Source organism: Papaver somniferum, chromosome 9 (genome assembly GCF_003573695.1).
Source record: "Papaver somniferum cultivar HN1 chromosome 9, ASM357369v1, whole genome shotgun sequence".
Classification (NCBI taxonomy): domain Eukaryota; kingdom Viridiplantae; phylum Streptophyta; class Magnoliopsida; order Ranunculales; family Papaveraceae; genus Papaver; species Papaver somniferum.
The window spans coordinates 113,892,492-113,905,050 of NC_039366.1; the positions used below are offsets into that span (position 1 = coordinate 113,892,492).

Below are 12,559 nucleotides of genomic sequence, written 5' to 3' on the forward strand. Positions count from 1 at the left end.
CAAAGATTGCCAGTTCTACAAGAACTTCCCTAAAATGTAAAAGAGGTTCATTCATGAACTTTGAGTCCTTTGGCAAAGGAGTAGGCTGTAGGGATATGTCATATGTGTTCGGTTTTGTTTACTAGGACCTTTCCAGGAAGAAACCCTACGGCCCGAAGTCAAAGATCCAAATCCGCTCTTAAATATTAGTATATCCACCCAAAAACACCCAGAAAATAAATGACTTCTGTACGCAGAGAGAAAACTAGACTGCTGCTACCTATAGAGAAGAGAGAGAGGTAAACAGAGAGAGAGAGAAAAACGAGACTGAATAAAACGCTTTTGACTTTATTGTCCGGTCAGAGATTTCATCAAGAAAGGATGGGAACATCAGAACATGGCAGGTTTGCACCGTTCATTCATCAATTCAACAACACGAGTGCTGGTGACGTTATCGGTCGTTTCCATTTCTCTTTCTCTCTCGATCTCTTCAACACACACAACAACAAAAAAAACATTACTACTCTTATGCCCGGTGGCCGACGGAACTCCTCTTATCCCACTTATTTCATTTTATTTGGTGGTGGTGGGGTCTCTTCTCGGAACCCTATTCTCTTCTCCTTTCGGTCTTCTTCCCTTTCTCTCTCTATGTAATTTCCGTTTTCATTTCTCTTCCACCTCCGGCGCACATTAGCAACAAACCCTAATCCGAAAAATCCCCAAATTCTTTCCATAATGGAGGCCGAAGATCATCGTCACCACCAGCAACAAATCAGGCCTTATAAAGGAGGTGGTGGTGGTAGAGAGGATTGTTGGACGGAAGAAGCAACGGAAACGTTGATTGAAGCATGGGGGAATCGTTATATTCAATTAAGTAGAGGTAATCTTCGTCAAAAAGATTGGAAAGAAGTAGCTGATGCAGTGAATGATCGACAGGATAGTATTAACAAACCACGGAAGACTGACATTCAATGTAAGAATCGTATTGATACTGTCAAAAAGAAGTATAAGATTGAGAAGGCTAAACCATTTCCATCTAAATGGTTTTTTTTTACTCGTTTGGATAATTTAATTGGCAGTAATTCTTCTGCTGGTGGTACTAAGAAATTTATCCCACCACCAATTATAAGGAAATCATCACCTGTTAATTTCAACTTTAGATCTTCGCAGAATCTAGATCGGAACCAGAATGTACCATTTTTTGCTTCTGGTGGTGGTTCGACGTCGAAATCTAGGTTGAATTCTGTTGGATCTACTGAGAGTTCTTATGATGATGAGGAGGAAGAAGAGGATGATGAAGAGGAGGAAGATTTGAGGTTTGATGATAGTTATAAGGGGAAACGGCGTGCGGATGTGGATGATTCGTCTGATCAGACGGCGTTTAAGGAGTTAGCGAAAGCAATTACTAAATTTGGGGAGACCTATGAGAGAATTGAGAGCTTAAAACAAGAGCAAATGATGGCATTAGAAAGACAGAAAATGGAGTTAACTAAAGAACTTGAATTTCAGAGGATGAAGATGTTTATGGATGCTCAATTTGAGATTGCTAAGAAGAAACGCCCAAAACATTCATCTGGTGGTACTGGTGAGGATTTCAGATACTCCATCTTTTTTAATTTATCTTCATGTTTTAACTCAAACTATGGTATCTTTGTGCATATTGTTTCCATAAAAATGCTTAGATTTAGATTTAGAATATCTACTAGTAAGGAAACAGTTTACTGAAACATGCAAACAGTGATGATGAAATTGAACGGTTAGGGAAGTATCTGTTTGGTAGTATAGTTACTAGTTTTACAGTAATTGGTAATGTTTCATGTAGATTTCAAACTCCACCAAACTTGAGCCATCCTGAAACTCTATAATACAATCTGGAACAAGTGAAAGGGTGAAAGATAATTAAAAGTGTGTTGCCAGTTGTTATAGAATGAGAAGGCTTGGCTCGGATTTCCCGAAGTTAAAGCGTTTTTCAGGAACGTTATACTGTATTGACGTGTCCTTTCATTACGGTGTTTTGTGTCATTGCATTTGCCGGTTGTTGGCTTAAAACTGTTTTAAAGCTAGGATGTGTAAATCACATGTCTTTGACGCTTTTGGGAAACTCTTTTCAGCTCTGCAACTCTTTAAAACTTCAAACTTGTATTCCGAGTTGTTCTTTTTTTCCTTTTGTAATGCTTTGATTTGCCAGCAGAAAGGTATTGTAAAATCGCGATTGGTTGTTCTAAACAAATTTTCAAAATCGTGGTTTTGTTCTTTGCTTGGCAAATTGAAGATGAAAATTCAACATGTAGGTCTCATTAAGGGATTTTATAAGCTGGAGGCAGGGAATTCATATATGATTTATTGCAAACAGAAACAAAGCCTACTATGTAGTTTAGGTTCTCATATATTAGTTATTGTTCTTACAAGTCGTGCCTTATTCTTTTCTACAATGCCCGCACGCATGCACGCGTATCCCCGATACTCCAATTTTAGCAATTCTGAACTCATATAGATGTTCATGACGAACTGCACTATATCAAACTTAGGTCAAATTATGTACCACTAAGTTTGTGCTAATATAATATATGCTTGGCATGATACACACATCCTCACCCGTAAATATAATCTATAAGCATCATTAGCAGGTGTCTTACCATACTGTTTCTATGCTTGCATGAATGATATCACTCATCCTCATCTGTGAATCTGTAAGCATCATTAGTAGGTTTATGCATGCAAACTTCACATCTTTAACCTGGTGGACAAGTCTTTAGTTGCCGAGTCTTCCTAAGTCCAATTGGAAACTTCAACTGCTAGATGCTAAGCCGGAAAGGAAGGAGAAGGATTTTCGATTTTTACTTATGTTGCTGAATAAGTTTTTCCCATTTTTGCTTACATTGAATTGTAAATACATGACCTCTAGTGGTAAAAATTTACTTCTAAGTAAGATTTATGCATTGAAAGTTGAAACTAGTTAGAGGTCATGTATATGTATTAAGAGCAAGTCTTATGGTTCATTCTTTTTTCTTTTCCATATGGACCTAATTTTGGCAGAAATGCAAGTCTTATGGTGCATTTTGGCCTTGGAAACACTGTTTCCAGCTTTGGAAAAACACCAGCAAGATCTGTCTTCTCGTCCAGTTTAATCTCTGTGGACCGTGTTCATTCATAGCATGGAAAACAAAGAAACGTGTGCGCCTCTCATTTCTATGTTGCTATGTATTCCCTGGATTACCATAAAAGTCTGTTATCTAGGGAAGAGTTTATTGGTTTCCAGGGGAGAATATCAGGGCTGATATGTCGTGCCCGTTTTCCATATGGGCACCTAAATCATAAGGCTTTCCCTTTGATTGATTGCAAGCTTCGTTGCTTGCATAACCAGAAACCAAAAGTATGTAAGGCACCTAAAGTTTTTTCCTTCTAGGACGAGTTTAAAATGGGACATAGGAAGTCCAGTTAGGGGGGAAATTTATGTAATTGATATATTTTTTCTGCTATGTTTTTGTCAAGTTGTAAAGTTCAAATTTAAAACCATTATTACACCTGTGTAGAATTAAATTCTTGTATAAACTTTATGGAAGGCTTCTCAGGACAGTAATTATAATTTTAATCTCCGTCATCTTTTCGCAGGGAAGAAGGTATAGAAGGGGGATCGTAGATTGTTCAGATACTTTCATCCGGTAAAGAAAGGAGTGTTTGCAGATGGTATTCTCGCATAGCTCTTCCGTGATTACTTAGAATGATGAAACCAAACATTTGTCAGTGAGGCATCTTAGTCACTGTTTGAGGGTTGATAATCGATGAAAGCATAGTAGGCCTGTTTGTATGTATTTTGTTGTAAAATGTAAATTTTAGACTTCCCTTGAATCACTGTAATGCATTGCTAATTTTATAGTGTATTCCTGAACTAATCTCATGTTTCCTTCATTTAAAGATTTCTTCCTAAATGATACCTTACATGGTTGCACCAAGTGATACACAGTGCTTTAAGCTTAAGCAAAGGGTTCCAGACATCTATTAGGAGAATGAGGCTGATAGTATGATTACCATTATGTTTGCTCCTGCTGAGGGGCGTAATTTTTTCGCCACAAATGGTTCAAAACGGAAACTTCATTGTTGTAGATATGTTTTGATCCAATGGGTACCTGCACTAGAGCTGGCAAACGGGCGGGACGGGTCTGGCTTGTGACCAACCCGCGGGTTACGGGTTAATACAAGCCTGAGCTCGCGGGTTGAAATTCTTCACGGGTGGTCATTTATCCCACCCGTGCCCGTCCCGGGTAAAGCTCGCGGGTTTACGGGTGCTCACGGGTTACCTGGTTTTTGTTGAGTCAACTCGCCAGAAATCGATTTCTGGGCTATTTCCTTCCACATTCAGGGCATCTAAAGTTCCTTTCCTACAAGCTACAACCTAAGTATCTAACATTCATCCAATTCATTTGGTATATCAATTCAAAAACTCAAAATTGCAAAACTAAACAAATTAGTCTTCTTAAAGAAACACAGACACAGTCACACAGATACTATCATAGTATCATACATTCATAACATCTCAACATCATCATCTTCATCATCAGCACTCATAACATCCTTGAAATGGTCTGGTTCTGGTAACTCTTGCTCTTGTACACTTGACATCCTGAAATGGATGGAGCGGCCACAAAGAACAAGTCAAAGAGTCATTCAGAAACATGAAAATTACATAAACAGAAATTGAAAAAATACATAGACAATGACATCCAACAAAACTATTATAGTACATGCATTTTCAAGTCATCCAAAACAATAACATCTAACAAAACAAACAAATCAAACAAATCCCCTAAATCTCTGTAAAGAATGAAAATTACCATAAAAGATAAAGAAGTCAAATTTTATTTGATTTAAATTTACAAAATGTACTTACAGATTTAGGGGACAACCACTTATCCAAACTGCTCAAACCAAAATTTAAAGATTTCACTAGAACTCCAATCTACAAAACAAAAAGGATGCAAGTACATCAGTAACAACACTGGTTTAAATGTAGAAAAATGCTGGTAATATGAATGATACTTCGAAAAAGATAAACAAGATAAACAAAGAAAGACCTTTTGTATATGATTTCAATCACATCAAGCATGTTAAATCTCAACCAAAATTCAAACTAAACTCATTCAATTTGAAGCTCATACAATTAATATCTCAAATTCACAAGCAAACTCTAAACTGCTCATTCAATTCCAACCCATTACCCATAGTACCATTACTATCATTTCAATTTCACAAGCAAAACTGTTGAATATGAATACAACAAATAAATCATGGAAGTATGGAACTGAACAACATGAGTACATGACCAAATCAAACAGATCTTGTATATATAATCATCAGATTCATCACCAATTACAATCATACAATAAACTAAAACATGTGAAATTCAAAAAAATCTTAATCAAATCAAATTCAAAATCAAACATAATAACATATCTACTAAGAACAAGTCAAACTGAAGACTGAACTCAAATCGAATGAAAAAAAAACATCTTACATATTATTAATCGAACAGAAAATCAATTCACTCTTCACGAACCCAGAAAATCAATTCGTTGTTGTATTCCTCCGATCTTCACGAGCCCAGAAAATCAATCCGCTCTTGTATTTCTCTTCAAGACTTCAAACAATTTGTTATTCAAGCAGGCTAATCAAAAAATTTATATAAAGAAGAAAACAAATAAGAAAATCTGATTACTTGTCTTTGATCTTTAGATGAATCTAATAATTTTTCTGTCACTTCTGTGAATCTGTGAAGTTTACTCAGGAGAGTAGGAGACTCAGCAGCGCTGCAGCAGGGTCAGGGAAGAAGAAAAAAAGAGGAAGAAAGAAGAGGAAGGCGAGCTAGGGTTTTTTCCTTTTATATGAAGAGGAACGAACATGTTACATGACACGTAACAGATAACTGTGTCATTGTGTGACACGCAGCAACCTAAGTGGCAGTGGGTGCGGACCGAGCCGGGTTACCCGCGGGTTGCACGGGACGGGACGGGTTAACCCGTTTCTTCACAAGCCACTAATTATACAACCCGCGCCCGTCTTGTGTAGTTACGATCCGGGACGGGCACGAGTTTTCACGGGACGGGACGGGCCAACCCGCGGGTTTTGGCTCGGATTGCCAGCTCTAACCTGCACAATCTGGAGCAATTATTCTGAACTTCGATCAACCAATCAGAAAAATATGTGAAATATATATACACTCGTTAGAGGAGTGTGAACGATTTGGCAGGCATTACTGCCATTGTATTTTATATTTTTTTTTATCAGAATTACTGCCATTGTATAAACGTGCACATAGCACTCTCAAATCTCAATTTTTCCATTGTAAAACCGTGGAAACATCATCCGTGGTACGAACTTTTGCTCAGACCAAAATACCTTTTGTGCTTAAACACGAGACTTACCCAAACAATGCTAAACACCGAAAATATATAACAACTCTTTCATTTTCATCGATCCAAAACACCCTACCCGTCAAAATTTAGAAAATCCATGTAACTAGATTGGATTTAGATTTACTTTGTACGAAAGGAAACCTGTTAATCACGTATACTCCACATGTGAACAGAAAATACACGAGGCTGATGATGGATGTTGTCATATAATGATACAAATATACGGAAAAACCGCCTTTAAGTTTATCTGATCTTGTGCTATCCAATAATATCATACCTTAAAAACTCAACTTTGCAAGGTATATTTGATGGATCCTGAGCATGATACTAACTGAATTCCAATTTTGTGCACTCTTTCTAAGAGTGCCATATGAAATTCTCATTGATTGGTTATGATTTCATTACCTCCCGTGTTAAGAATCTCGACCCTTATTATATAACTATTAAAATGAAATCAAAGGAAGTGATTGAACGCGACACTTAAAATTGGACAAATTCGGATTTGAATATATCACATATACTTATCAAAAAGGACTAGTTTCGTTTCTAAATAACTTCTTAATTTGGTAATCCAAAAATCTCGAGCAATATTAATTGAAGATGTGTGTGTACACCCTTCAATTACACTTTCTTCCTCAACAAAAAAAAAAAATTAAGATGAAAGACAAAACCATGAACATATTCTTCTTTTTCTTCTTCACATGCTTTTTCTCCATATTTAGTCCTCTGAATGCCAGGAATGTTTCTCCTCTCCCATCATTTTCAGGAAGTGCACCACAGAATCGAATCCCAGCGGTATATGCATTCGGTGATTCGACACTTGATTCTGGTAACAATGACTATATAACCACACTTTTTACAGGTGATCATTTACCATATGGAAGAGACTTTCCCGGTCATGCTGCATCTGGAAGATTTACTAATGGAAGATTAACCGGTGATTTTTTAGTATCTTATTTAGGTCTTAAAAGGGCATTACCACCATATTTAGCACCTAACTTAAGTGATCAAGAATTACTTAGTGGTGTCAGTTTTGCATCTGCTGGTACGGGTTTCGATGAATTAACTGCACAGACGACAAGTGTTATCAATATGGATACACAAATAAGGTACTTTAGAGATTACTTGGGGAAGATTAATAAAATTGATGGAGCTCAAAAAAGTGCCGAGATTATTAAGAACGGGTTGTTTGTTATTAGCGCTGGTACAAATGATATGGTGTTTAATTATTATGATCTCCCTTTGAGAACTGTACAGTATTCATTGCCTCAATACCATGATTTCTTGCTTCACAGATTAGAGAGCGTTGTCCAGGTATAACACTCTCTCAACTTGTTTGTTTGTTTTTTTTTTTGATTTGGATGCTTTGGGTACTTTCTGCATGACTTGAAGTGATTCATGTTTTAGGTTCTCCGTTTTTTTTCCCTCTCTTTTGGACAAAAATTCCCAGTTTTATATGATAAGGCTCTCTTGTTCATATTTTATTTATTTTAGGTCCTAATAATATAGAAATGCCATACATTCAGATCTTTTTAATCTAATTTGCCTTTTCTGTCAATAAAAGTATAGAAATGCCATGGTTAATATGAATGAATCTATTATGCTCGGAATCCAAAATTATACATCAAAATTTCGCATTTTGAAAATATAGTAGTACCATCTCCAAAATTATACATCAAAATTTTGCTCTTTGAAACCATAGCAGTACCATCTGGGAGACATGGCGTTAAGTTAAGTTGGTTTTAAAAACTTAATTAAATAATTCTTATTTTGCATGTAGAGTTTTGTGTTTTATTGAGGTGTGCACGTTTTTGTCATTGATATAATGATGTTATGACATGTTGATTTTGTTTTTGTATGAACAGTAATTACATTCCTTGGGTGCAAGGAAGTTTGTTATATCAGGTATGCCACCAATTGGATGCTTACCTGTTCAGAGGACAATTGGTAGCTTATTACCTGGTCAACACATCCTTCAGCGTATTTGTACAGAAAAACAAAATTTAGATACCCAAGCATACAACCAAAAGCTTCAGAATCTCATCCAACGATTTCAAGCTACACTTCCTGGATCCATTTTTGCTTACACCGACTGTTATGGTCCTATGATGGATATGGTCATTAATCCATCAAAATACTGTAACGCTCTTCAATGCTGCTGTTTTTATGATCCATATGAGATTGTCACTCATTAGAATGCATAATAGCAAAACAAGCATGCATTACTAAGCCACTAAAATTTACACCCATTTATAGGCATCTCTACGATAGCAATTTGACAGGTGCATGTTCATCATCACGATTGCTAAAGGCTGAAGCCAAATCTTTCAGGGGTACTATTTGAATGATCCAACGGTCAGGATCGTTTTTCACCTTTTTGTCTTATATGTAATGGTATCCCTTAAAGATTTGGCATCAGCCTTTAGCAATGCAGTAACATTTTGGATAATTCACCTGTACGGAATTTATGTTCACTCATGGGCCCAATCATAGCCCTTTATGGACCATACTTCTATTTGGGCCCAAAATATGTCTCACCATACCTGTTTGAGTTTATTTAACTTTAAAGTTTAAACTGAGCGTAAGCGTATGTATTATGCTAAGCTATCTAAAACTTACTAATTTAAGACGATTGATCCATTAATCATGATAGGTTAGTTCCTTGATCAGTGCACTACATATTTTTTTATCAGTGGTAAATATCGTTTGGTAGGTGAATCATTTTCGATTAATTATAATTATTTTGCTAATGGTGTTTTTTTTCTGCTTGCTTACTCGATCGTCTAAATTGTTGAACCCTAACCTTAAAGAAATGTACTTGAGATTCCTTGCGAGGATCATAAAATTAATTTATCCTTGTCAATGCAGATAAGTTTCTAAAATTTGGATTTGATGGATGTAGGGTTTGAAGTAACTGGACAAGGGTGTTGTGGAACCGGCATGATAGAAATGGGTTTCCTATGCAGTGGATTATTACCAGCATGTTCAGACGCATCAAAGTATATGTTTTGGGATGCTGTTCATCCAACCGAAGCTACTTATCGTACGCTTGCATCCATCTTGCAACAATCAGTTCTTCCTCGTTTTCTTGTTTAAGTAATTAATTAATTAATTTATTCGCCGTAATGTTAACTGTTAGTGATTCAAGACCAAAATCTTACATGCTTATACTTAAGTGTATATGAGGTTGTTTGAACTGATTAAGAGTTTGTTTTGGACCAACAATATAGTTCAAGAACAGTTACAACTTACATGCAATGTGATCTCCAGTTACTTATAAGAACACAGATATTTGACAGTTGACAGCCATTGAAGAAATAAGTATGACAGATTTCATCATCATTATACCATCATCACTTAATAATAAGAATGCAATTAAAATACAAAAACGATACAAAACAACAAAGGATGAACAAGTGGTGTTATTACTTTGTAATGTTGGTACGAATCTCATGACACCAGTTATTTTTTCATTTTCTACATTATTTATATAATTTTTTTCTTTTTTTGTTGTCTCGAATATTAGACAAGTACTGCAAGATCTCACTTAGAATATTGTCTCATTCATATAGTCAGATTTAGAGTACTTGCTAGTCTTTCATGTTCTTTTCTATCATCACCATCATCATGTCCTTCCTTCAACTTCTTTCTCTTCCTCTTGGATGAACAAGGTGAGAACAAAGAAAGAGATAAATCATTACCAACTTCATCATGTTCATCTTCCAATGAATCTTTTTCATTCGTATCTGATGTGTTTATCTTCAACGAGAGATTCAAATCAAGATTACTGTCACGATACTCCGAAGCTTTTCTTTTCGTGTTGATAACCTTTCCTTCTTCTTCTTCCATTACCAAATTGGTTTTCGGGTTACTACTACTACTACTTCCTATATTATTTTGCAAGTAGCAAGGGTTAGGGTTTTCTGATCTGTTTATGCCTCTTTCTTGTAAACGATGATTAATTAAGGTGCTGCTTGGTTGATCTATTGTTGAACATGATAACCGGAACCGGGATTTCCAAGATTCATGATCATGCAACGTCTTTGCTCGAAATTCATTTTCATGAGGTAATGGTTGTTCTTTTTGATGCAATACCTTTTTGAGCTGCTCGTGAGTTGATGAAGAAGTAGTAGAGCTTCCTATATGATGGAAATTCCGATTTGGAGTAGAAATAGTATTTGTATTACAACCAAAGATCCTCTCTACTACCGAACCATATATTCCTGGCGGCCTCGCTCTGCTATTCGCAACCATACTCATGTAAGGAGCACTAGCCATCCAGTTCCCATTCCCTCTCCATGGATAATTTTCATAGCTTGACAGTACAATAAAAATAAGATTATATTCAGCGAGTTTCACCAAAGTGCTAAGCATATATATTGTAGTATCAGTATTATAACAAGGTTTCAAAACTGAGGAGCTTAATATCATACCTGAAAGTACTACTTGAAGTCATTGTAGGTCTCATTTGATTGAAGCCTTGAAGTATAGGAAGTTGGCTGAAGTTGTAAATATAACCATCTCCTCCTTCCATAAGATGATGATTACCTTTCTCAGATATGACTGCAGTGTGTTCATCAAGAGAAAGTCATAAGAATTCGATGAACATAAAGAATGAAACCCTAACAAGATAATATATTTCATGGTTCAATCATCAGATAATGAATTGGTGTTATATATACCTTGACCCCGATCATCGATCTTTTTGCTTCTATACATCTAAATGTTTAAAGAAGAAATAGGAATATTATCAGTTATTAATGAATCATAACAAGAAAAGAAAAGAAGTAAAATAATCTAAAAACTTCAAAATGAAAAAAATGAAATTATATATAATTACTTGTAAATGGCTCTTGACATGAGCGATGCTAAGACCTTTAATGTTCATCAATTGAAGAACCAATTTTGGTGTTGCTCCTGCTCAGAAATTAATCAAGAATTATATAACAATCAATAAGAAACTTATTTTTGGAATCCTAATGAAAAATTAAAGGGTTAAGTTATGTATTACTAACTTTCTTGTCCACCGAGTCTTTCAACGGCATGAATGAAACACATATGAAGATCAGGCGTCCATCTAAGTCTAGGTGTTTTTGAACGAACGTATGGTCGTACACCACTGGAATTGTTATTATTCCCTTTCCTTTCGCTTTCATCTACTGTGCTGTTGCTTGAACATCCTCCATTTTCAGGTTCATCGTCCCCATCTGCTGCCTCATCTCCAACCACCACCACATCATCTACTTCTTCTTTTTCCTCCTCCTCTTCTTCATCTTCTTCTTCATCCTCTCTCTTATCATCATATAAGTTTGTATTTGAAGCTTCAGCACTAGTACTTTCTTTCATCTCTTCTTTTCCTTACTAATTTAAACCCTAGCTAACCCTAATTAATCAAACACACTTATTAAAGTCAAATTGATCAGTTCAATTATTTATCAGCAAAAACCTTGAATTACTCTTTCCCCAGCATGCGAGAATCGACTATAATCGTCGTATCGAATAGGGTAAGATCATCTTGAGAATTTTTTTTAACAACCATATATAAGAAGCTGAAATGAAGATGGAGATGGGAATTGAAACCCCTAACCCTACCTAAACATAGAGACTCATTCTTTGTTCTTGTTCTTCTTCTCTCTCTTTCCTCATCAGTGGTGGTATATGAATGAAACAGTAGTACTACTGTATGTTTGTCCCTAGCTGAGCTCTCTCGATGTATATAATTGTGATGAGATGAGTGAATGAATGAATATATACAAAAATATTATCCATATTATTCTCTCTGTCTTTATTAAATACTACTATATCTATGGGGTATGTGTATGTATGTATGAATGTATGCATGGATCATGATCATACTGGAATGGCTGTAAGGATAAATGTAGAATAGGGGTAAAAGGAGTGGGGACTTGGGGGGCGGGAAGTCTGTGCATGTGTGTGAGTGTGAGTTTGGGATCACGTTGCTGACTACTGATTGCTGCCCTGCTGTCTCTGATGCGGACTCAAATACATAGAGAGCATAAAATTTTCACAAAATTGGTGAAAAAGACCAAAATCAAGGGTGAAAAGAATATTTAGATTTAGATACCGTTTAAATGGCCAAAATTTTAAAAATGGTCAGGATGTAACCAGTTTCATCATTCTCATTTTCAAATATTTTTTATTATTTTTAA

The 12,559-nt window shown here is 35.9% G+C and overlaps 3 protein-coding genes and 1 long non-coding RNA gene across 4 annotated transcripts; 2 read left to right on the top strand and 2 right to left on the bottom strand.

Moving 5' to 3' along the window:
* The first annotated feature begins 246 nt into the window (after positions 1 to 246).
* Positions 247 to 3,888, top strand: LOC113310795 (trihelix transcription factor ASIL1-like). Its single transcript, XM_026559581.1, has 2 exons — positions 247 to 1,564; positions 3,592 to 3,888. Exons 1-2 carry the CDS (start codon positions 715 to 717, stop codon positions 3,603 to 3,605), a joined length of 864 nt encoding a protein of 287 aa, XP_026415366.1. The 5' UTR covers positions 247 to 714; the 3' UTR covers positions 3,606 to 3,888.
* Positions 3,889 to 4,453: 565 nt separating this feature from the next.
* On the bottom strand, positions 4,454 to 5,685 carry LOC113308376. Its single transcript, XR_003339715.1, has 3 exons — positions 5,492 to 5,685; positions 4,868 to 4,936; positions 4,454 to 4,600 (listed from the first exon to the last, which is right to left on the bottom strand). It is a non-coding gene; the product is annotated as an uncharacterized LOC113308376 (long non-coding RNA).
* A 1,025-nt stretch (positions 5,686 to 6,710) lies between these two features.
* On the top strand, positions 6,711 to 9,531 carry LOC113312442 (GDSL esterase/lipase At2g40250-like). Its single transcript, XM_026561194.1, has 4 exons — positions 6,711 to 6,778; positions 7,112 to 7,703; positions 8,264 to 8,528; positions 9,292 to 9,531. The coding sequence occupies exons 1-4, from the start codon at positions 6,711 to 6,713 to the stop codon at positions 9,483 to 9,485; spliced, it is 1,119 nt and encodes a 372-aa protein (XP_026416979.1). The 3' UTR covers positions 9,486 to 9,531.
* Positions 9,532 to 9,891: 360 nt separating this feature from the next.
* On the bottom strand, positions 9,892 to 12,101 carry LOC113313976 (two-component response regulator ARR12-like). Its single transcript, XM_026562750.1, has 5 exons — positions 11,405 to 12,101; positions 11,230 to 11,306; positions 11,072 to 11,108; positions 10,823 to 10,952; positions 9,892 to 10,704 (listed from the first exon to the last, which is right to left on the bottom strand). Exons 1-5 carry the CDS (start codon positions 11,733 to 11,735, stop codon positions 9,954 to 9,956), a joined length of 1,326 nt encoding a protein of 441 aa, XP_026418535.1. The 5' UTR covers positions 11,736 to 12,101; the 3' UTR covers positions 9,892 to 9,953.
* Between the last annotated feature and the right edge of the window lie 458 nt (positions 12,102 to 12,559).

What these genes read in the sequence shown, in the direction of transcription:
- LOC113310795 (XM_026559581.1), top strand. Translation starts at nt 715, where the DNA reads ATGGAGGCCGAAGATCATCGTCACCACCAGCAACAAATCAGGCCTTAT.
- LOC113312442 (XM_026561194.1), top strand. Translation starts at nt 6,711, where the DNA reads ATGATACTAACTGAATTCCAATTTTGTGCACTCTTTCTAAGAGTGCCA. An exon ending in TATGAAATTCTCATTGATTG is followed by an intron (nt 6,779 to 7,111) that starts GTTATGATTTCA and finishes CTCCATATTTAG; the next exon opens with TCCTCTGAATGCCAGGAATG. An exon ending in CATTAATCCATCAAAATACT is followed by an intron (nt 8,529 to 9,291) that starts GTAACGCTCTTC and finishes TGATGGATGTAG; the next exon opens with GGTTTGAAGTAACTGGACAA.
- LOC113313976 (XM_026562750.1), bottom strand. Translation starts at nt 11,735, where the DNA reads ATGAAAGAAAGTACTAGTGCTGAAGCTTCAAATACAAACTTATATGAT. An exon ending in AAGACTCGGTGGACAAGAAA is followed by an intron (nt 11,307 to 11,404) that starts GTTAGTAATACA and finishes ATTTCTGAGCAG; the next exon opens with GAGCAACACCAAAATTGGTT. An exon ending in GATCGATGATCGGGGTCAAG is followed by an intron (nt 10,953 to 11,071) that starts GTATATATAACA and finishes AACACACTGCAG; the next exon opens with TCATATCTGAGAAAGGTAAT.